A 24,595-nucleotide genomic window follows, 5' to 3' on the forward strand; every position below is an offset into this window, starting at 1 on the left:
ATGTGGCAGCCACATTTTACATTTGTTGTGTGTATTCTTTTTCTATACACTTTCATTTGGTAAACACTTTTATCCAAAGCATTTTACAAGTGACAACAAGTTACAGTAAGATAAGGAGACACTTTAGTATGTTACAGTAACCTAGTAACCGTAAGATAAGGAGACACTTTGAGAGAAAGACAATAATACTAATTCCAGGCAATATGACATAGCAAAGCCAAGAGGCAGACATCCACAATCCGTAAGGATTTTCTATGTTGTTTTACTTCACATTGAGTTGTAAACGAACAGCACTACTGTTGAATTTGTACACCATTTAGACCATTTGGAAAGCATTTCTTTGTTTGTTTTCCCAAATAATCAGGTTTCACATAATACTACTTGTGAAAATGTAGGCTAGGCCTCAATGTCCCCAGGTTAATCTACAAAAACCAAGGAAGGTCCCCGCTAGACTGTCATGCCATATAGTGATATCTGGTCTGTCATGCCATATAGTGATCTCTGGTCTGTCATGCAATGAAGTGATCTCTAGACTGTTTTAACTCCTTCACTCTAAATAAAGAAGCAGCCCGTCATCACCACTAATCCAATTTTGGGAGCGACCAGTGCCAATCAGTGACTGGGCTTTAGCCAACCATTTTGCCATGCTGCCCACTGTAGATCGTAGCCTCTCTCTCAATGACCTTTCTATTAGATAGGACAGCTTTAATGTCAGTGTGCTATCATATTGCGAGCATGTAAGCTTTAGCATTTCAGTGAGTAGTCCTCTTCTCATGCAACGTTGTTCATTGACAGGGGCCTAGGCCAGTAAAACATGGTAATCACCAGTTTAATCTCGAGCTCTGGTCTGTCTCTCCAGGCTTCTGATCAGTTCAGTGGCTGTTGTCGCAGGCTTGAAGTCGTGATCTCTGTTCCAAAAATAAGTCTGTGCCACCATGCCGAAGGAAGAAAAACAAGAAGAGTCTTATTTTTAGGGTCATTAATTTTGACCACGTGCCCTGAAGGTAAACTGGATGGCCACTGGGCAGAAACCCCCCATCAGTATGTCCTACGAAGCCGGAACACACTGGACGTTGACGGCGCTTGTTTTCTTTGGGTCCCTCTGTGGGATTGTGTCACTGTATCCCATCTCAAAGAGGACTAATGTCATTTTATTGGAGGAAACGTGGGAGAACCTTTTTGCTCGTTCCGTTTTAGGGATCTCTGGGGAGAAATCTGACCTGAACTGGGAGAGAGACTATTTGCTTGGTATCAAGAGAGTGCGGAGGCTGTACTGCAACGTGGGTATCGGGTTTCACCTTCAGATCCTCCCAGACGGCAAGATAAATGGCGCACATAATGAAAACCAGTACAGTGAGTTGGTCCCCAAATTTAAAGCACTATCTTACACACTTCAAGAGGCTACAAATAATGAGGTCATTAAGCATGTAGCCCATATCCCTGCTTTTTGCATGATCCATTATGAGAACAGACAAGTTTCCCAAATAAAAGACAGATAGTAAATCAGCCATAAATGTCTCCAAGCTCAAAGATGACGTGAATATTAAGATACATATTTTTATCTTTTTGCATAGTGTCCATAAATGAATTTAGCCTCCCACATCTAAAACTGGCTGGAGTTTCGTAACTTTAGATATGGGTTATCAAAATAAACCAACAGTTGCATAACATAGATCAGCCATCTTTACTGAATTCCACCCCAGGTTATCCTATGTTTCATGCAGTATAGGATAGTTGAAGTTGTGCTTTGTGTAGGCTAATTCGATGTTTTGTTCTATCAGGTCTAATAGAGATCTCAGCAGTAGAGCGTGGAGTCGTTAGCTTGTTTGGGGTGAAAAGTGAGCTGTTTATCGCAATGAATAGCCGTGGGAGATTGTATGGAACGGTATGTATTATATCTCAGATTTTGTCAAGCCATCCATGGTATTCATACGTACATAACTAAGAGAGCATGCCTTCCCGTTGCTGATTGTGTCATAGAAGTAATGGTAAAAGTTACGTTGAGGAAAACAAGGCATTGCTTTGGAGCCTGCAGATCTGTATTGTGTTGTGTTATAGATAACCTATACCTGATGTGAATATATCTTACATATTTTGGCACTTAAAAAAAGCTAACCTACACATAACTTGTAATGTGAATTAAACCGGAAATTCACAAATAAAATAGTGACTTTGAATAAGTGGTGTATAGCCTAATGAAGACTCATTGCACATTTTATGATCTTATTCCTTTCTCCAACTCAATCGGATTACTCAGTAACCAGAGTGGAAGGAATTTGAGAGGAAATGGCCGTGGATAACGTGGGGGTCCAAATATATTGACTAATATATCAGATTCAGGCATCAGTCAATAGCTTAATTTATTATTTAACTTGTTGGTCTTCTGCAGGAATGACAGTAAATAGTCAAAACAGCCGCTATGAATATTCAGTGCAATAGAATTAAATAGTGAAATACTTAACAGCTGAATTTGAGTTGAGTGGTTTTAAATAGAAGCAGTTTGTTAAACTCTTTACTCCCTGACTTTTTTCAGAGAGTCTTCCAAGATGAATGCAAGTTCAAGGAGACCCTGCTGCCCAACAACTACAATGCTTATGAGTCTTCCCTACATAGGGGATGTTACATCGCTATTAGACAAAATGGGCGCCTGAAGAGAGGGTCAAAGGCCTCCATCACCATGACGGTTACACACTTCCTACCACGGCTATGAGCTTTACTGACATGGTGTCACCCATTTGAACATTTGAGTTTGAGGAAAATTGAACAACCACAGAACTTCAGAAGAAAGTGATGACCTATTCTGTTTACACACAAACAAAGACATACTTTCTAATTTCATCAACAGACTTTTGTCAGATCTTTATGCATTTCATTGTATATGCTACGTATAGTTTCTGTTATAATTATGTAAGGGACTTCTGTTATTCTTCTGTTAAAGGCTTGCTTACCACAACAGGTGCAATTACCTTGGCTTATAGGAATGACATTTTAGTGTTTTATTACCTCAGTGTGCATGATGGTTTCAGAGAGAGAGATGCTTGTTTACCTCCATCGTTTAGATGACTACGTTCATCCTTGTCATTGTCTTTTGAGCAAAACTGAAGAATTTAGTAAAGTGATATTCACGTTTTGAAATTAGGGGGTGCCTTAGTTTTCTGATTGTGGTTATCACATATGCAGCAAATGTACTTAGTGAAAAATTATGCATTGCTTGCAAGTCATGGTTAATGGTAAAACTCCAAAGTGTACTAGCCTAATTCTTAGAAGGCCTGGGGTACCTTTAGTTTATTTCCTACTGTAATTAGATCAATGACAGTTGAAACTCTAGAACCGAGAATTTACAAAGCAGTCTGCAGCACCAGGATTAAGCATCCAATGGAAATCTGACATATCTGACCTTTTCTCATAAAGTTGCTGTATGTGACCTGTTTAACTGCCTCCATCTAAACCGGACTGCCCTTATTTGCAAAACGTGCTGTAGTAAAACCACCCTTCCTTTTAAGGAGGAGGCGGTTATACGTGGCAAATATTAAGAATCCTGACTATTGTTATTATTGTTCTATTTTTGCAGATAATTTAGGATCAGCACAAGACACTAACCAGACCCTATTCCAGTGATTACAGGGATAGTGTGCCCTTCATCTGCAGACCCATTCATGATGTGTCATCAGAAGGAAGGCACAGCGTGTGTGCATCTTATATTCCTTTCTTCAGGAGTTCTTGTTGCATTGGTGGTTGTTTACAGTTTCATGCATAAGGGTTAAGAAATGGGTTTGCACATGATTGCATGCTGCTAAAGACATTAATAGTTTTTTTTGGCTGTAGTATACAGTTGTACCTAAATAGCACTTGAGCATTACATAAATTTACCTCATGTCAGATATTTGTTACATATTTGATGATTTTGGACACTGGTGCTCCGTTCTGTTTGGGTGAGCACTTGTTTTGGAGCTCTAAGCAAGAAGGTAACTCTCTGACTGTTGGCTTCACATACAAATTTCTTGGAACTGATACAAAAATAGATTCTCAGTAGTCTTCAGACCAAACTGTTCCCCTGGACATATTTTCTAATTGTTTGGCACTGGAAGCAATGTTAAATGCTTAGTGTACATTCTCAGTACGAGCTGCAGAGAGAGCTCATGAGCCACAGGTCCCACTTTAGACTGGTGGCAGTTTAAGACAAAATAGTATGTTGTTTCCCATGGACATAACGTCAACATTATACTTTTGAAAGCACTATTTTAAGCTCGCCATTCGGACATCCAGACGTATACTGACATAAAATCCTCCCTTCACATATTCCTCTCTAAAATTCAGAAATATTGTCTGCAATTGTTATTAAGTTTGTCTTACATTTTAATCAAAAATAATGTTGAAGTAAGGACCTATTGTATGTCATGAAGTCTTTCTTGCACTGTTATAGTTCATTGGGATGTTACTGGATAGTTTTCATAGAACATGATTCCTGCGACATTAAACCTGTTTTGTAAGACATGTAACACTGTGTCTCACCAGGACTTCTCCCAGACTAATACTTCCTCCAATGCCCCTCCTGTTTTTGGCCTATACCTCACTTTCTGCCTTAGTTCTGATCTGCTATCATTATAGGCAACACCTGCTGCTTCCAACGATTGTGTATTTTTTGGGAAAAATTAGGTACACATATTGCAAATGTTTTCCTTTTATTTTTATACATATGTGCTGTGCACAAAAGATAGATGTATTGAAGGAATCATTAAAAATGTTGAAGCTGTATGTTTGTTGTACTTTGTGTTCAGATGTAAATCATTGTTAATTCACATTCATCATCAGCACATTAATATATGATGGGATGTGTAAAAGTGATCTTAATGTTGTTAAGCACACCTTGTGAATCACATTGGTGCCAGAAAGTTATAAAAATAAAAAAAAGTCAATAGAACATTTATTCACAAAAATTATGTCAGTGACACTCTTTCGCATAACTGAGGCAGCAATACCAACTTTCTAGCAATTATCTTGCACTGGCTAACATCAGTGTTCATCTGTATGAATTGTATGAATGGGAGGACGGCAAGCAGGAAGCCACTTCTCCCAAAATACCATTGTTGCCTGTGTAATGTTTTAGACCATTTGGATGGCTGAACTTATAGGGTCAAAACCTTTGGGGTTAAATGCTTGGTGAAACACAACAACTACTTTCCAATGAGTCCCTTATCCCAAACATGAAAGCGGTTTGTAGGTGTTTTGCTTCATGGTTTGCTGTATGTAGCATATCCAAATGTCTCTGAATATGAACAGCAATTATAAGAGAGAGGAATGATGACTACAAAATGATTAATCTCAAATATGCTGCAGATTTTGTATCACTTGATTTATTGTCTTACAGTGATGTCGAGATTCTCATATATACAAGATAAAAACTTGTATAGAAGTTAACTTTGTAGCTGTTAATAATAGTTGATGAGCTCCTTTACACACGCGCTGTGCCTTAATTAAATGAATGTCAATTTGTAGTCATGGCTATTTGGTCATTGAATGTGAACTGTACAGTAATTCACATTAAACACGTGTTGATTATGTGTAAGAGTAAGAACAAACAAATGTACACAAATGCTGTGTTACCTAGTTTAACAAAAGGATGTGTTAGAAATAATTCAAACTGGGTTCTTGTCTAGACGTACAGGGTTATATTCATACAGTCAGTTTCTTTTGGCCAGCACCTATTCCATGGTTTCGGATGACAAGAGTGCTCAGTAGTGAATAAAGTATGCAGTTCAGGGGAACACCATCAGGAGAAGCAAACAAGGCAAATATTTGCCCCCCCCCCCAGTCTGAAATCTAGGATGGTATGCAGTTTTGTGTAAGTGTGTTATATTTCACACTGACTCAAAATGAAGATGATGTTGGTATTTGCAAACTGACAATGCCTTGTAGAAGATGAGCGTTGTCCGGGCCAGCAGATTTGTTTCCCTCAGCGCTTGGAAGTAAGCGTTAAGGTAGAGGAGTCACTCAGCGCTTGGAAGTAAGCGTTAAGGTAGAGGAGACGCGGAAGATCTGGGGTAGCATGTTACTCAGCTGATAGAACATCTCTTCTGAGATACTCTGGGAATGGAAAAAAGATAGAAAGTTTAAGTACATTTAGTACATTTGAAATGATTTTGATATAGTGCACAGATTCAAAATACTTATAAAAATTGTATACATACTTCAATGGCAGTGTGAACAAATACATTTCAAACAACTGGTTACTGTGCCGTCTCGAAAGGCTTAAGTGGGCTCAGAGACAGTGGATAAACATAAACGTTTACCTGAGGAACAATAAACTGGACTGTCCTGGAGATACCACCATCCCAGGAGGCCATCTCCATCATAAAACCTGTCATGGGAAAGCAACGTTTGTGTCATTTTAACACAACTTAACTTATTCTTAGTGCATTATTTTCTGCTACCCGAATTCTGGGAAGCCCATAACACAGTTGCCCCACTAAACTAATATTAACTTTCATGCCTTACTTAGTTATTTCAGACGTACAGTATTGAACATATTGTTTCTCTCTGTACTTCCATTGTTCCATTCATTTGTAACTTTTCCACACAGCAACAGCAAATTCAAACTTCAGAATGAACTTGGTGTGTTTTTTGGGTAATGGACATTCCAAAGAACACAATCGGGAATTCAACCTAGTAGCCACGGTATATTCATATTATGAAGTTTACTTTCAACTGTAATTCTTTCTACTGAATTGAAAATATATACTTAAATAAGGTTTTCCAAAGGCATCTTATTGTCATGTAGATGCTTGTGTCGTGTTTCTCTAATTTGCCTGTTCCAAGTCTCACCTTTGACACACTTGAACACCAGTTCTGCTCGCTTCAGACACCAGGGAATGGTCATCTCCTGAAAATGAGATATTACAAAAGTAATTTTGCAGGGATGTCTTCCTCACTCAATGTGTTGTATTGCGCTTACTTGATGTTTGATAGAAGTAAAGTTGTCGACCCGCTGGTTTTTCACCATAAAAATCCCTGCCAATGTTATTGATGACAGAATGCTGGGCAGAGCAGAATATAATAATAAATAATAATAATACATCTATCTATAAATCCAGGAATCTCTGTGTGTCTGTCTGTCAGTCTGTCTAGGGCGTATCTCCCTGACGGTAGTTACGTTAGTTATGAGATTTCGCATGTAGCTTACGCATGTCATGAACCTGTGCATCCTTGATTTTGAAGATTTTTGAAATCATAGTTTGTGAGATATTTGTATTTTACCGTTTCCCGTAGGCACTAATGGGTTATCGTTTCCCGTAGCAAGTCCCACTGTGCACCGAAATGACGTCACAATCAAACAAGCTACGTCACGCTCAGAACCTATAAAATCGGATGGTCAAACTCGATTGTCAGTTTTTGCAACAAGACAATTAAGTGGCTTATTATTTACACATACTGGAACAAGAAAACACAGACTACATACGGCAGTGAAACAAGGTGAGTTTCCTATAGATCAAACATGGTCTGAATGGAAACCATATGGGACCATCATACCTTTCAGAGTATAATGAATGGTAAACTGTTATTGGTTACCAAGGGTCTTACATTAAAGTGTTCTCAGAGATTCTAGCCCCGGAACTCAAAATAATGATAAGTGCCCCGTATTATTAAAAGTGCCCCGTATCAATACAGACTTCGAAAATAATATGACATCGTTGATCAAAGTCCAACCGCACCCCGTCAACGGACATATGCTTAATCTATCTACGAGACAGCAAGAGAAAATAAACGACAATTAGTAAAACGGTGAAACTTTTAAAATGCGTCTAAACAGTTCTCATAAACGTGCCAATGCGTTTAAAATGAAAAACCACAATACACAATGCTCAAAGCTGATAGTACAGTACAAGTTGTACAAGTACAGTACAAGTTGTACACATTCTTAAAGCATTTAGTGACATATGACATTTAGTTTATAGTTTAGACAGCAACGTTGACATCTATATTCAGCTGCATCCACTACATAATCTCAAACTTTATTTGTTGGTATATCTCCAAAAGGCTATACAACATTAAAACATTTCTTAATGAAAAGGAATCATGCATCACAATAATACTTCAGTGTAACCTGTACCTATGTGGAGTGCAAATATGTCTTGCTATTACACTAACCAACAGCTACACCGACGTCTGCTAACACTACAGAATGCATAATTCCTACGGGCACTGCACTAGTTTTATTTAAAGCGCCTTTCATGACACCCAAGGTCACTTCACAAACAAGTTGTTAGAATTTGTGTCATCCATAAGTTGATGTCATAGAGGCAGGCAGTAAGTACAGCTGGCGGAAGAGTAGCAGTGGGCTTTATTGAAGGTAGAGCTGGGTGTCGTCAGCATAACAGTGGAATTGAACACCATGTTGTCTGAGGATAGTGCCAAGTGGGAGGAGGTAGATGATGAACAACAGAGGGCGTAACACAGACCCCTGGGGCACCCCTCTTGTCACAGCAGTACTCTCAGATATACTGTATGATCCATAGAACCAAACACAAGTATGCAGAGTATATACTGTATATGTATATATATTATATAAGTATGCAGAGTATTTATATTATATATATATATACATATATATATATATATATATATATTATATAAGTATGCAGAGTTATACATATATATTAGATAAGTATATAGAAGGCAGCAGACTGAGCCATTTCCTACCACTAACTCTCAAACAACAGGAAGCTAAAACATCTACACCAGCGATTAGATGTGCTAAACATGGAGTTGTAACTTCCAAAGAGGAAATAAATAAGACCTTCAAAAGAACTGCATACAATAGCACTGTTCCTTCTGAAAATTAAATTAAGTGGATTAAGTCGTGTCTCATCTCATTCCCTCCCATTGAAAACGCAACATTAAGGATTTGGATAGGATCTGCAAAGGAGTGGACCAAAATCCCTCCTGAGATGTGTTTAAACCTGGTGACCAACTAAAAGAACAGTCTGACGTCTGTGCTTTCCAACAAGGGCTTCTCCACCAAGTACTAAGTCATATTTTGCTAGGCGTTCAAATACTTTTTTGCAACAAATGCAAATCAATTCAAACAGTTATAAAATGCAGTTTTCTGGATGTTTTTGTTGGTATTCTGTTTCTCACTGTTAAAATAGACCTACAGTCGTGGCCAAAAGTTTTGAGAATGACACAAATATGCATTTTCACAAAGTTTGCTGCTTCAGTGTCACTGGCTTTTATTGGCAATTACATGAAGTTAATGCAAAAAGTCAATATGTGCAGTTTTGACCCATATTTTTCATGACCTCTGCAATCCGCCCTGGCATGCTGTCAATTAACTTCTGGGCCACATCCTGACTGATGGCGGCCCATTCTTGCATAATAAATGCTTGGAGTTTGTCAGAAATAGTTTTTTTTGTTTGTCCACCAGCCTCTTGAAGATTACCACAAGTTCTTAATGGGATTAAGGTCTGGGGAGTTTCCTGGCCAATGGACCCAAAATATCAATGTTTTGTTCCCCAAGCCACTTAGTTATCACTTTTGCCTTATGGCAAGGTGCTCCATCATGCTGGAAAAGGCATTGTTCATCACCAAACTGTTCCTGGATGGTTGGGAGAAGTGGCTCTCGGAGGATGTGGTCATCAGTCAGGATGTGGCCCAGAAGTTAATTGACAGCATGCCAGGGCGGATTGCAGAGGTCTTGAAAAAGAAGGGTCAAAACTGCACATACTTCATGTAATTGCCAATAAAAACCTTTGACACTTATTAAATGTTTGCATTTATACTTCAGTCTTCCGTAGTAACATCTGACAAAAATATCTAAAGACACTGAAGCAGCAAACTTTGTGAAAATGTAAATTTGTGTCTTTCTCAAAACTTTTGGCCACGACTGTACACTGTAAAAAATGATTTTTTGGGGTGTTGTAAATGTGCCTTAGTTAAATGTGTATATTATACATGAAATTACTACATTTTGTCAATATCACAATAATATTAGATAAACTACTCTGAACTACCTAATTTTATTATGTAAAACAATACTTAGGACGACACATGTTATTTATTAGTAAACTCCATGCAAGATATTATGTAGAATGTGCAAGCAAAGAGTATTGGTGCAAGTGCTCAGTGAAATGTACACAATTTTTTTTAGTATTCAATAGACATGCGCGTATAACACTGGAACTCCATAATTCACGCAACGCGAGCCATTCAGTCGCGACATGAGAGACACATGAAGTGAACTTCACTGCTGGCGCTGAATCGTCCGACGACAACCATCTTCACTACAAGGCAAACCTTTGAAATGGTTCGGTTCAGTTGCCTTCAGTTAGCCCAATTACCAATTGAATATATCTTGCTGGTCTAAACTGACTGTTACTTCTCAGTGAAGGCGCTGTTCTCTGCAAAACATGTTGGCGTAACTTCCTTGTTTACATCATCACCTGCACAATAGTTCACTCCATTGTCAAAATCCTTCAGGCACATAATACCATGAAAAACATCATGGTATATACTGTAATATGGTTCTCTTGGATCCATTGGCTCCGTTGGATCCATTATAATATTGGATCTCTTGGATTAACCCTACGGTGGATCTCCCCAGCTACGGCGCGCTCTGGGCCCCTCGCCTCGTCATGGCTTCGCGGTCGGGGTGGACGGGGGTTCACTCACGGACGTGGCCTCGGCCGGCGCCTAGCAGCCGACTCAGAACTGGTGCGGACCAGGGGAGAAATACCCCGGAGGAGTGGGGAGTGACAAATCAGTAACTAGGTTGCACCGGCGAGCGGAAAGCCTGACTCTGTAAAAAACATGTCAGAACTTAATCTCAAGAATATTAAAGTGTTCCAAAACTCCCCCGGTATCAGAGTCAGCTTGACTCTCTACAAACACAAGAAATCCCTACGTTCCCTACGAATCACCCACACTGGATCCTCCTCCCCATCCAATAATATATTATAGTATAGTATAGTAAAGGATATTTGGGGAATCTGTGTAAAAATTACCTGAAAAAGGTAGGTGGAAATTTTTTTTAGTAAATAGGGTCAGTTATTTTTTACAGTGTACCATTACAATTATAGATCACGCATTTCTTTGCAAGTGGCCAAACTTGAGAAATCGGCAGGGGGTCAAATACCTATTTTACCCACTGTAACTTTATCAATATGATTCAAACACTCTATGCTAATCCTTCAGCCCGGGTGTGTGTTGGAGTAGGCGTCTCAGAGTTATTTGACATACTACGGGGCACATGCGCACTTCATCTCCTTTAAATTTGACTATATCTATTGAATCACTTGCACATTTAATTAGACACTCCCCTCAGATAGTAATGGTTACTAACAAAATAAGACCAAATTGTGGATACAAACAAAAAATAAGAGGAAATGTGTTCATATATCGCTTCCTGCTCGAAGCCCAGGTTGTTTATGGTGACACTAACAAATGAGAAACCACCAAGCACCATAGCAACACCTCCTCTACTTCATTCATCCATCTATTCCGCCATGCAGAACTAAAGTCTTACCTCTGACATATCATGTACCAGCAGAAGGGGAATTGTGATGGTGGTGATATCATGGGTGCAGCAGACCTTGAGAATGTTCCGCAGGCCCATGATGGCTGGATCACGGGCTGTGATGTTGCCAGAGCGCACATTGTCATCCACACACAGGTGGAACACCACATGGACCTCAGACAGGTTGGAATGTCGTGTAATGTAGAATTCACCTGGGGAAAGAACGATTATATTTTAATGTGGAAAATCATAAACCATTTTCATCTCGATTCACTTTATTGTCACTGGAAAGTAAACCAACAAAGGAATAGATGAGATCTGTAGCACAAAGAAAATAATATCTATATTGCCCTTTACAAGATTTAAATGAAATACCATGGATTAACAAGAAAATACATTTCCTGAAGGAAATATCAGTGCATGAAATGCAAAAGTTAAGAAAGGAAGAAGAAAAGAAAGAAGAGTGAAAGAAGGAAAGAAGAGTAAAAGAAGGAAAGAAGAGTGGAAGAAGGAAAGAAGAAAGGAAAGAAGGGTGAAGAAAGGAAAGAAGAGTGGAAGAAGGAAAGAAAGAAGAGTGGAAGAAGGAAAGAATAGTCGAATAAGGAAAGAAGAAAATAAAGAAGAGTGAAGAAATCAGCTTAATCAGCTGCTTTCTAAATGTTTTAGCAAAAAAAGTTTTAACAAATATGACAGTGTCAGTAACCTACTGCAACTTAAAACTACTACAGACTATTATAAGCAATTGTTAAACTTTGTAATATTGTTGTCTTACTGTTGTAGTTCTCAAAATTATTCTCTGATTGCTTGCTTGTAGATATGTTGATAATGTATACCTAACAAGTTGTTGTTCCTAGTTATTAAAACACATTTTTGAATATAATTTTTTAAATATAATTTTTTTCCATTAGAAAACTTAACACATATATCACTGTCTTTTATTTTCTGTTTTTGTAGTGAAATGAAGCACATGGAAGAACGGTCACCATCAATAAGAGTCATCTTCCCTCTTTCTTTTCTCCCTCACTCTCCCTCACCAATTCATAGCGCCACCTACAGTAAAGGAAAATATACCACATCTATTTTGCTTAGATGGTTAAAACAACGTATTTAGCTACATGACCATTATGTTAGCGATAATGTATAGTCCGTTGGCCATTATCCGAAAAAAATAAAATAAAAAAACAACGAACGGTTTTGTTTCGTCCTGAAGGGAATTATTTTTCGATGATGACCGCCAAATAATACATTATCCTGCTTTTTATACGGTAAGATGCCACACCGAACGAAGACATTCCTCCAAAATAACAATTTTTAATGATTTTGTTGCCATTTTGTGACATCACTAAGAAAAAATATTTCTTCATGCAAATAGAACTTTAAAGTTTCAGATGCTGCGTAGCAACCCATTACTTGTTGGCTTACAGTTACTGTGACTTTCCTTACATTAAATGACCGGACTACTTTCGAATGATATGAAAGATGTGAATTAGAAGCACAATGGTCTTTCAATTTCATTCAATTCCGAACGGTGGGGTGGCCCACTCATATCAAAGGAACTTTTTGTAACATTCTGAGGAGCCGTATAATAAGTCTATGTATAAAAGGGTAAAATGTCAAACAGGGGAACACTGCAACTGTACAGTTATCAGTAAATTGATCATAACCTTTAATGTTTTTTTTCCACTGAGTAGATGACAAAACTATAAATATTTCTTACACTCTAGGTTTCTCTATCTAAAGGTTTCTCTATCTAAAATAGGAATTTGTGTACATTTTATCTTGACAAATTGCTTTTGTCAAGATTGATGTAATTTGCAAAATAACAGGAACCTTAGACCTTAGAACCTTGCCATGATATAACCCTTTGGATAGCAATTGACTGTAGCCAATTTCCAAATTACACAAGACCCTTGTAGGGAAGAATCTGTCAAACTGCATTGCGGCAAAGTTAGTAATGGCTGCAAACAAAGGTTTTTTTAAGGACAGCACATTTTCAAAACTGTTCTGTGAAGCAGAAATCTATATTTCTAACTTTGTATATATTTAGACTATATTTCCACTTCATTTTGCACCTTTTTTTCCTGTTTAATATGTCATTTTCTGGGTGATTCAAATTTTTCGAACAGTAGTTTATGAAAAACAATTAAAGATACAAATATTGACACAAATATTTAAAATAAAAAGAAATCAAAGTCCATAAAGTAGTGATGTAGTAAAGTAAAGTGCAGTAACAATAGAGTGCAAGTGTTAGAGCTCAATCATAAGCACATACAAAGAGAAATGTTTTTTTTCTTCTTTTTTCTGGATTAATGTTCCAGTTGCATGCAGCATAATGGCAAAACACTGCTTCACCATGTGTAGTTTGGACTTAACTAGCTGACCTGAGTCCATGAATATAAGAGCCCCACTCGGTTTATATTCTTTAAACATATCAGAGATTTATTCTGGGCTCAAACCATTTAGTGATAAATAGTCTAGTAGCACTTTAAAATCCTTACTGTGACTAACTGGAAACAAAAGCATGGATGAGCTTCTCTTGGTCTTTCCGGACTACCAAAACCATTGCTTCTGGCTAGATTTCTTAAGATAGTAGAAGGCTGTTCTGTTGTGACTGGTGAAAGTGAGATCTAAGTCTCTAAGAATGCCAAGATTTCAGACTTTGTCTTTGATTTTTAGAGCCAAGAGTCAAGTCACTTATTCTCTTTCTAATTCAAATTTTGCTGCCAAACACAATTATCTCTGCGTTGTCCGAATGGACCGTTTTGACTCATCAATTACTTTATTTGCCCTAAAAATCTACACATTGGGCTGTAGTCATCTGGTGAGAGAGGCAGCTATATCTCTGTGTATCTGACATCATCTACATAACTATGGTAATACAATACAACCATCCTCCTCAACTGAGGCTACAGAAGAGCAATGTAACAGCTTCATCGACTTTTTCAGATCAAAGGTCGACAGCATTCGCTCTGAGATGTCCAGCTCTCCATTTCTGCTTCCCTCTGACGCCAACACCCTATCTGCAAGTGTGCTGTCTCCCCTGCATCTTGCTGAGGTTCAGGAGAGCCATGTTGAGGAAATAATCAGAAAAATGAACCCTGTACCTGTACCCTGGACCCCATTCCCACTGCTCTGCTCAAGTCACACATCCCCACTCTCAGTCCTCTCATCCCCAAAATTGTCAACCTTTCCCTTCAGTCAGGCTGTGTCCCACCGGCTCTCAAGGTCGCTGTCATCCGTCCCCTTCTCAAGAAGCCCACCCTGGACCCGGAGGTCCTAGCCAACTACCGGCCTATTTCCAACCTTGCCTTCCTGTCCAAAGTGCTAGAGAAGGTAGTTGCTTCTCAACTTCAGGACCACCTCAAACACAACAATCTGTTTGAAAAATTCCAGTCAGGATTCCGTTCAGCCCACAGCACTTAAACCGCCTTGTTCAGGGTGACGAATGACCTGCTGATGACAGCCTATGCAGGATCACCCTCACTCCTCATCTTCCTGGATCTGACTGCTGCATTCGACACAGTGGATCACACAATCCTCCTAGAGTGCCTCCACACCACCATTGGACTGTCAGGCTCTGCACTCAAGTGGTTCCAGTCCTACCTGTATGGCAGAACTGAGTATGTCTCACTGGGAAGATGCAATTCCAGACAGCTCCCTGTCTCCTGTGGTGTTCCACAAGGTTCTGTCCTCGGCCCCATCCTCTTTATTATCTACATGCTCCCCCTCGGCTATGTTGTCAGCAGACATGGGATGTCCTTCCACTGCTATGCCGATGACACACAGCTGTACATCAAAACTGCCCCAAGCCCCTCTACTGCCATGTCATGTCTCACTGCCTGTCTTGGGGAGATAAAGGCATGGATGAGAAACAACTTTCTCCAGCTAAACAGCAGCAAAACCGAGGCCCTTCTTGTTGGCACTCCACACCAGGTTCAGTCATCCTCCATAACTCATCTCACCTTCGACAGTCAGGTCATACCCCTCTCCACCACAGTCGCAAATCTAGGAGTTAGGTTTGACCCACACCTCACCTTCAACGATCATATAAAGCATCTGTGCAAAATCTCCCTCTACCATCTCAAAAACATCGCCAAGCTCCGCCCCACTTTAACCCTGCCAGATGCTGAGAAGCTCGTCCACGCCTTCATTTCCTCAAGACTGGACTACTGCAATTCACTGTTCACTGGGATCACTAGCAGGAACATCCAAAAGCTGCAGTACATCCAGAACAGCGCTGCCAGGATCCTGATGAGAGTCAGGAAATACAACCACATAACCCCCATTTTACACTCACTGCACTGGCTCCCTGTCTCATCCCGCATTGACTACAAAGTCCTCCTACTCACCCACCAATGCATAAATCATGGTGTCGATTGAAGCAATCTATTTATTGTGTAGCATTATTTATTAAATGAATTATTTTTAACAACATTGGTATTGTATTTTAAGTATTTAAAGTAGTATCATGAATTGACAACCATCAACTTTATTGCAGGGAACGTGCAACATTACAGTGTAGAAGATCTCACTTACTATAAAATGTGAAAATAATAATAAATAATAAATATTATTAGTAATAAAAATATAAATCTTTAAATGAATATCACAACAATAGAAGCACATATGCAACACTCCACTGTCTAGACGCTCTTGAAACTTAAAAGTAGCTTTCCCGGGAATAGAGTATTCAAACCTTACTTCTGATTAAGCAGCATCACTGGCAGATTTGCCTTGATAAATATAAGCATCTCAGCATTTTTAGGAGTCAACCTGCCATTAAAAAATGTTCGAATCCGAACCGAGCCCGACGTAATCAATTTATCAACTGTTCATAGTACTAATGCCACATTGACGTACGTTTTTTTTTAAGAATAAACTGGGGCATCAACAGTTAAATGCTCTCTCTCACAAACAAGCGCTGTTAAACGCACAATCGTACACAATAAGGCCAATAAGTTGTCTGGGAATTCCCTGCCCCTTCACTGCATTTCATTTGCTCAGTTAGTCTGGCAAACTAATCATCAGCGATCCACTTCACTCACGTAATTGGACACGCCTTTAACCAATCAGACCAACGATACTATACAACGATCGGTAATAAAGCAAACCCATATTTTTTCTGTATGAATTGTTCCAGGGCAAGTTTCTGTTCTGTTTTCAAAGAAAACTTGCCTTATCGAAGTTTTGCGGTGCTTTGGCGGCCACCATGTCCAATGTTTAAAAACTCTCCGTGCAGTAGATTTTGTAACGTAGCCGTGGTAAATTTAAATCCGCCAATGGCGCGCCAGGTAGCCAAAAGCCAGTTTGTGATTGGCTCCAAGGATTCTGGAAATCTTGAAATGAACGGCTATCCAAAGTTGGCCAGACCCAGTGCAGAGGCAAAATCAATTTGGCCGGAAGAAGTGGGGCGGGACTTCCCAGACTAGCCAATAAGCATATTTCAATTAAATGATTCACATTGCGAGAACGTTTAGTAAAATGGTGCGGCTCCTTTAAAAGGAGGGACAACGGTGATGCATAATTTGGATGTCGCGACAAACATTAATGTGCTGTAAAAAGTTTTTAGTTGTTGAATACTTTTATATTTTTGAGGCTTGAAAACCTAGTTTTGTCTTTGACCCTGTAACAGTGTTAACCAGTATGTGAGTAACGTGAGTTTTACTAAAGCATAGCGTGTGTAGCTATTTCATCCCGTTTGTTAACCTTTCCTGCTGTCTGTATCTAACCAGCAGCAGACGTAAAGGAAAGGGACTTAACCCCGAAGTTAAAAACATATAATCTACTTCGGGCGTGGAGCATTTTACTCCCCTGCAATCTCCAACTACGTTCAGAGACAGGCAGCAGGAAAGGTTAACAAACGGAATGAAATAGCTACACATTACACACGGTATGCTTTAATAAAACTCACGTTTTATGCTACATCAACGAAGGCACAACAGACAAGTCTTACCATTGAAGATCTTTTAGCACACCGACGTTCGTTCTAAAACTATCTATATCCAACCATCGGGGTTTAATCCATGTTGTTGTGGAGAACGAGAGTTGCATCAATCATATTTCATTAAAACTTCACACTTGGACATATCCAACAGCCTTATTATAATAAGAATCTGCATCGTCTACTTAGCAGAAATATCTCCATACAGTAGATTTCCCTTCGTTTAGTATCATTTTAAACTCTCCAAATGACAGTTTCTCTTTAACTTTCTCCGTGATGCCATTTAATCTGCCTCCACGGGGAAATGCTTTGGAGCACGCGTTGCAAATTGCAAACGTATTATCTTTCTCCGACACCACGGCGAAGCCATTTTGTCTCGACTTTCGATTTTGACTTTGACCTACCCGCCACCGACAACGGGGGCCAATGAAATTTCATAACATGGAGACACAGCCATTCACAAGCTTCTTTTTTTTAAAGGATCATTTTCTACCAGTAGCGGCCTGAAATGCCAGTCTCTAACGTTTTATTGAAACGTCTCTGATAGTAGTTCTCGCAGATTTTAAGTAATCTGATCGGATCGGTTTGATCGGCCGTTTTGAGAACTCCGATCGATAACGATAAGGGGGATATCTGCCGATTACGATCGGCGCCGATCAGATCGGAGCATCCCTAATATTCATAATGGCCAAGAGTGGCAAATCAACTCTAGCCAATCACGGATTGCTTCGGAAAGTCCTTCCCAATTTTCCAACCAGTATTCTGATATCTACAGTGTTAAATGCAGCACTAAGATCTAGTCAACCAGAACTGGTATTTTACCTGAATTAGTATTCAGACTTATATCATTTAACACTTTTATAAAAGCTTTTTCATTACTGTAGTGAGGGCAGATGCCTGATTGAATTCTTTCAAAATTACCACTTGAGAAAAAACATTGCTGAGTTGATAAAAAAACAACTCAATGGTTTTAGCTATAATAGGAAGATTGGAGGTCTATAGTTGTTTAGCACAGAGGCATCCAGAGTTCTCTCTTTGAAGAATGTCTTAATGACAGATTTTTAGAGTGATTTTAGTAAAGATAGCAGTGAGCCATTCAATATTTGAATGAGGTAGAAGCACAAGAGAAAAAAAGATCAGAGCAAAATAAATAGAATTGAGTAATAAACACAATGATTTCAATGTGGCAGTGCAGTCATGCATGTTAGAATTAGACAGACAGACAGATACACACAGACACACACACACACAAATACCTGGTAAGATATTTCCATTTTTTTTGTCAACATTCTTGTTCTTATCCTCGGCTCCGCTTGTTCTTGACAGTTCTAGAGTACAAAGATATGTGACAAACAGCAGATCCAATATTACTGACCTGAACCATTTTTTTTAAACTGTGGGCTCATTGTGTGTAAAATGAGCCAAATCTGTCTGACTAACCATACCAGTGTTGTTGTTTTTCTACAAGTACACAGTGTGTCTGAAGGACCCCCATGACAGGGTCCTTCAGATAGGGCGGCCTGAGATGTTTTAAACACTAGTATGTGGGGCACCCTGGGATCCATGATGTCCACCACATGCATACATACATACACACACAGAGAATTATAGGCTGCCTCATTCCTACAGTGAAAACCATTTATTAAGTGTTTGTTAAGTGTAATGGTGTTGTGTGGGAACAAACAATAAAGGTTTAAGTTGAATCGTTAATCAATCCCCTGGCGACCTAGTAGGCTACCTTAAATGACAATCTTCTGACAGGCCTGCAGTGGAAATCGTTACCATTGAATTAGTGTGCTTGGGAAGGGCAAAGGGGAGGGGAGATTTCCCCCCCCTCCATTCACAACATTAATATCGGAGTAAGCCCTTGCTCCATTGCTTCCCATTACTAGTCTCTGGATTTGTATTTAGTATTTATAATGTAATGTATATTTGAAGTCATATAACATCATCCACAAGCAGTTGGAATCACTTTGAACCCAAGACTCCCTTTTATTGGTGAGCTGATTTTGAGAAATGTAGGCTATGCAGCAAATGTTTCTTTGTTGCTATGGCTGTCTAGTTGCCATTTAGCTATGGAAATAAAAAATAATAAAAAACTTTAAATGATTTAAATAGCAGAGATCAATTTGCATGAAATTACAGAAAGTTATCTAGTTGAAGTTACAGTCTCCTCGATTTAACTCATAAAATTATAGTAGGAAAAGGAACAAACCCCTTATGGTGCCTGAGCAGCTTCATATTAACAGAAGTTCATATTCACACATAAACATGAGTCCACATGAGTTCATATTCCCTTCATATTAGTATGAGTTCATATTACACAGACTAGCAACTAGCTAGAGGAAGCTAGGTTAACTGTTAAAATGGTTCCCTAAGCTAGAGATATCTAGGTTAACTGTTAAGATGGTTCCCTAAACTAAAGATAGCTAGGTTAACTGTTAAAATGGTCCCCTAAGCTAGAGACAGATAGTTTAACTGTTAAGGCTGATTTAGGCTCGTTTTAGACGCAGAGCCGTAAGCACGTCATTTACACAAGGGACTTGTTTTAGACAAGTTTTGATTTACGGTTCCTTAAGGTTCGCTAAGGATTGTGCGTGTTGCAAAGCAAATTGACGCCAGAACTGTAGATTTATTTTGAGTGACGTAAGCGTATTTATTGCAGCAGGACAAAGGAAAAAAACTTACCGGAGCATGAAAGTGTAGTGGGCGAAAGGCTTGATGTTATGAATACATGTGTAACACAAAATACAAAGGTTGGCAATTCAGTACCAGTGGTGAAAAAGACAGATCACATGACGCAAAAGTTCGTTTATTGACACATCTTTTAATGACTGCGACAGGCTTTAAAACGATGTGTTTATGACTTACATTTTTCAAAGATGAGAGGTAAACGGCGAGATAATCTCACCATGTTGTCAATGATGGCAAATACAATGGTGCTGGCCACAAGTTAACGCCACGTTAATGTTAACTTTATATGAGCAGACCGGGCTCATTCTATCAAACTCGCGGGTGCAATTGATTGATAACGTCAATATGAACTCAATGAATGATATCACCACAAGCGGTGGAAAATGAATATGAAAGTATTTGTTCGTGAATTAGCACATTCTCTCCAAACAATCGCGCGTGAGAATGGGATATTCTCTCCATAAATTTGCGGTCATTTGAGCGTCCTTATAAGTGTTTAAAGAGGGTTTGTAAAAGAGTTCATGTCTTCGGACCTCTTCTGTTATGTTTGTTCATAATCCATAAGAAAAGGCTTGTGAGACAGTCTGCAGGCTATTCATGATTAAAAAAAATTCTGGGTCTAAAAAAGACTGCAGTATAGTCTGGGAAGTCCCGCCCCTCTTCTCCGGCCAATTTGATTTTGCCTCTGAAAAGGGTCTGGAAAAGATTGCACAGCCGTTCATTACAGCATTCTCAGGATGTCTGGGACCAATCACAAACTGGCTTTTGGCTACCTGGCGCGCCATTGGCGGATTTAAAATAACCACGTCTAGTATCAAAAGCGAAACCTAAGAGAAAAGCACAGCAAACTATAAACTGCTCTCGCGGCTGTCTTGGATGATTTCAAAGGCAAGTTTTCTTTGAAAATAGAACAGAAACTTGCTCTGAAACAATTCATACAGAAAAAATATGTGTTTGCTTTATTACCGATCGTTGTATCGTTGTATAGTATCGTTGGTCTGATTGGTTAAAGGCGTGTCCAATTACGTGAGTGAAGTGGACCTCCATTTAGTAGTAGACTTACTGAGCAAATGAAATGCAGTGAAGGGGCGGGGAATTCCCAGACAAACTGTAGTATGCTATAAAACCGAAAACGTGAGACTCTGTGAAAGGCTGTGGTTAGCCGAGCTGCGTAGGGCCGGAGTGTTTTAGTCGCATAGTCAGACATTTTGGGCAACGCACTTAAGCACGTAAGGGGGGGTATTTTACTGCGCAAGGGGGGGTTGTGTATGTTACGTGCTTACGCGTTACGTCTAAAACAGAGCATATTTCACCCTTTAAGATGGTTCCCTAATCTAGAGACAGCTAGGTTAACTGTTAAAATGGTTCCCTAAGCTAGAGATAGCTAGGTTAACTGTTAAAATGGTTCCCTAAACTAGAGATAGCTAAGTTAACTGTTAACATGGTCCCCTAAGCTACAGACAGCTAGGTTAACTGTTAAGATGGTTCGCTAAGCTACAGACAGCTAGGTAAACTGTTAAAATGGTTCCCTAAGAGATAGCTAGGTTAACTGGCATTAGGCCTCCTATGTTTTACACCTCTCATTGAGGTCCATGCTCTGTAGCATTCAGTTCAAAACAGTCGGTGTGGGAATACACAACACCTCTTACTTTATCTTTATGGAAGTGTAAATGAAGATTTCGTATCCATCCCAAGTTTCCTTTTACCCGACTATAAAATGCAAAATGTAGGCAAAATCAATGTATAAACTGTGGTTAATTGTCTGGAAAATACAGTAGTAACATGTTGTGTCTGTGGAAGATGCCTAAATCTAGAAAACAGCCATGGTGAAATCAAGAGCGACTTTTCCTAGAAGAAACCAGATTGACAAAAAGGTAATAAATGGGTAATAAATAATATTGCATTTATCAGAGCAGCGACAAATGCTGAATAAGGTCCTGAATTAAGTGTAATCAAAAAGATTGGGTCCTTTAAACAAATATTATATTTCAGCAAAGCGCAGGCAGAGGAACATGCAAGAACCTTCATCAACTCCCAGTTCCGTTGTTGGTGTAGAAAGAGGATTTCTACAATAATAATAAATATAGCTGCAAGCAGCGATGGCGGTTTCCTCCTTCAAACATTGCGAACCAGGGAAAAAAAAAACATTTGTCACTGTATAGAAAATCCATGCTGCAGACTTGCCAATGGGATATTACATTTCAAATCCAACATTTACAATGCTTTTGCCTTGAAGTTTAGACTGAGTGGAGGTTGTGTGTGTGCGCTTACCCTGTGTGTCTGTGAGAATGTATGTGTGTGACAGCAAGTTGTGTGTCAGTGAGAATGTGTGTGCGTAAAACAAAGCCTGCGCGTGTGTTAAGGGGAGACTGCGTGTGTGAGATTTAGGAGCCGCGCGGATGAGGAGACAGAGAGACATTCTATAGAGAACCACCCTAGCAAGTAGTCAAGCAGGCATGTTTCAAATATTCACCAAAAATCCACTTTTCACCTTACAGTCAACTTTTTTTCAGATTTGTGTACTAAACATTCCCAAGTGTCTTCATATGAACTTGTGATTGAATCAGAGTTTCACTTTTTGACATGCAGATGTGTAAAGCATTATTTTAGCGGTAACAATGTATCCAATTTGCTTTATAGCAATCATTTTTCAAGATATGAAGTTGCCTTTGCACATGGGAACATGTTGTGGTGTCTTCCAAGTGACATACCAGTTTGGTGTTGATAACTCAAAGATTAGCTGAGATATGACTTCACTTCCTGTTTGGCCGCTTTTCTGCTGAATTTGAGTGGATGAACAGGACAAACCATATGGTAACTTTTTGTGAAATTTGGAACAATCATTAAGGACAGTCCCTTCTTTATTCATGCAAAGTTTCATGTCTCTCATTATACCACTCTAGCGCCACCAACGGGTCAAAGTTGGACTTGTGTTAACACACGCAACTTTTGAACCGCAGGACCGATTTTCAGAAATGAGGTACCATTGGATTCCCTGGATCAAGACGAATTAAACACACCCTGTCGCGTTAATTTCACTTAAATATTTGCTGACATATGACTTCACTTCCTGTTTGGCTGCTTTTCTGCTGAATTTCAGTGGCTGTACCGGACAAACGGTTGTGAGGATCAAAATTCTGTTTACAACTTTTGTGAGGCTAGGTCTAAAGAAAATCTCTGGTGATTTGCAAAAAATTGTAGGAGGAGTAGGCTTTCAAAGGTTTTTGATAAAACCGGAAATAGCGGAAAATCTATATAACCGGAAATTGACGCCATTGGGTGGATTTAATTCGTCTTGATCCAGGGAATCCAATGGTACCTCATTTTTGAAAATCGGTCATACGGTTCAAAAGTTGTGTGTGTTACAAAAGTCCAACTTTGACCTGTTGGTGGCGCTAGAGTGGTGTAATTAGAGCCATGAAACTTGGTGAGAATGAAGAAGGGACTGTCCTTAATGAGTGTGCCAAATTTCACAAAAAGTTACCATATGGTTCTAGGGGCTGCCATTGACTTCCATTGCAGCAACATAATAAGAAAGCCTACAATAACAATAGGTTACCTCCTACCGGAGGAAACCTAATAATAATAAAACTCATACTATAGTCTTGATTCATGGAGATTAATACATTAACCTATTGGCTATTTTGTCTTCTTTACTTAATAGAAGTATCATTTGGGCTTAGACGTACATAGTGATGTACACTGATTAAAGAGGACCTATAATGCTTTCCGGTTTTTGGCTTTCCTTTATTGTATTTTATTGATTTTTGTTCATGTAAACTGTTTGCAAAGTTACAAAGCCCAAAGTACAGGTCAAAGGGAGTCTCCGATAGACACCACTTGTCTCAGCTGCCTGAAATGCCTCGTTGGAATTCCAGCCCTTTTCCTTTTTTGCAAAATGAAGCAATTTTGCAAGGCAATCCTTACTGCCCACCCTGCTAACCAATCAGAGCACACTGGGCTCATCGGGACGGGGGCTTGAAGACACAGGAGCTCTAACAGAGTGTTTCAGACAGAGGGTGAAAAGAGATGTACAATATGAGAAAAATGTGTTTTTGGAACATCGAAACATGTAATATATTCTAGTAGACCCCAAAAATAAAATTATGAAGATGAAGATAAATGCAAATTAGCATTACAGGTCCTCTGTACTGTCAGGTTAAGACATCACCTGGTTTTGTCTGAAGACGCAATACCAATGACCAAAGCCTATGCTTTATAATTTGGAGTCAATTTATTACATGAAGCTAGCTAACTACATTGGTTTAGGTACCCCCTAATGCTTATGTTAGCTAAATGAAATTATATGGAGGTTTGATTTGCTAGATGGATCATCCAGCTTGGGTGGAAATTATAATGCACTAAGTTAGCTAATGCTTGTTAGAAGATGGCCGACTACAGCCATCAACCACTTCCAATGTAATTAGTTGTGACACATTTCACATAGTGAG

The 24,595-nt window shown here is 39.2% G+C and overlaps 2 protein-coding genes across 4 annotated transcripts in view; one reads left to right on the top strand and one right to left on the bottom strand.

Annotated features, from left to right (window-relative positions):
- The first annotated feature begins 6 nt into the window (after nt 1-6).
- fgf6a (fibroblast growth factor 6a) lies at nt 7-4,753 on the top strand. 2 transcript variants are annotated; one of them, XR_013968724.1, is made up of 4 exons: nt 7-1,353; nt 1,782-1,885; nt 2,534-2,787; nt 3,572-4,753. XR_013968724.1 is itself a non-coding variant. In XM_080842331.1 (3 exons), exons 1-3 carry the CDS (start codon nt 1,014-1,016, stop codon nt 2,708-2,710), a joined length of 621 nt encoding a protein of 206 aa, XP_080698457.1. In that variant the 5' UTR covers nt 8-1,013; the 3' UTR covers nt 2,711-4,753. The 2 variants fall into 2 exon arrangements, 1 of the variants encoding a protein (XP_080698457.1); XM_080842331.1 differs by having other exon boundaries at nt 8-1,353; nt 2,534-4,753.
- A 113-nt stretch (nt 4,754-4,866) lies between these two features.
- ferry3 (FERRY endosomal RAB5 effector complex subunit 3) overlaps nt 4,867-24,595 on the bottom strand; it is a 44,648-nt gene continuing 24,919 nt past the window's right edge. For both annotated transcript variants that reach the window (XM_080842330.1, XM_080842329.1), the window contains 5 exons: nt 18,707-18,778; nt 11,519-11,721; nt 6,823-6,880; nt 6,291-6,358; nt 4,867-6,084 (listed from right to left, as the gene is read on the bottom strand). In XM_080842330.1, the coding sequence (XP_080698456.1) occupies nt 5,992-6,084; nt 6,291-6,358; nt 6,823-6,880; nt 11,519-11,721; nt 18,707-18,778 (494 nt within the window). In that variant the 3' untranslated portion in view covers nt 4,867-5,991. The remainder of the gene's footprint in view (nt 6,085-6,290; nt 6,359-6,822; nt 6,881-11,518; nt 11,722-18,706; nt 18,779-24,595) is intronic.

Source organism: Sprattus sprattus (genome assembly GCF_963457725.1).
Source record: "Sprattus sprattus genome assembly, chromosome: 7".
Taxonomy (NCBI): Eukaryota; Metazoa; Chordata; class Actinopteri; order Clupeiformes; family Clupeidae; genus Sprattus; species Sprattus sprattus.

Excerpts from the sequence above, each read along its gene's own strand:
- fgf6a (XM_080842331.1), top strand. The coding sequence starts at position 1,014 with ATGGCCACTGGGCAGAAACCCCCCATCAGTATGTCCTACGAAGCCGGA. Across the intron at positions 1,354-1,781 it reads ACATAATGAAAACCAGTACA|GTCTAATAGAGATCTCAGCA; the intron begins GTGAGTTGGTCC and ends TTGTTCTATCAG. Across the intron at positions 1,886-2,533 it reads GTGGGAGATTGTATGGAACG|AGAGTCTTCCAAGATGAATG; the intron begins GTATGTATTATA and ends GACTTTTTTCAG.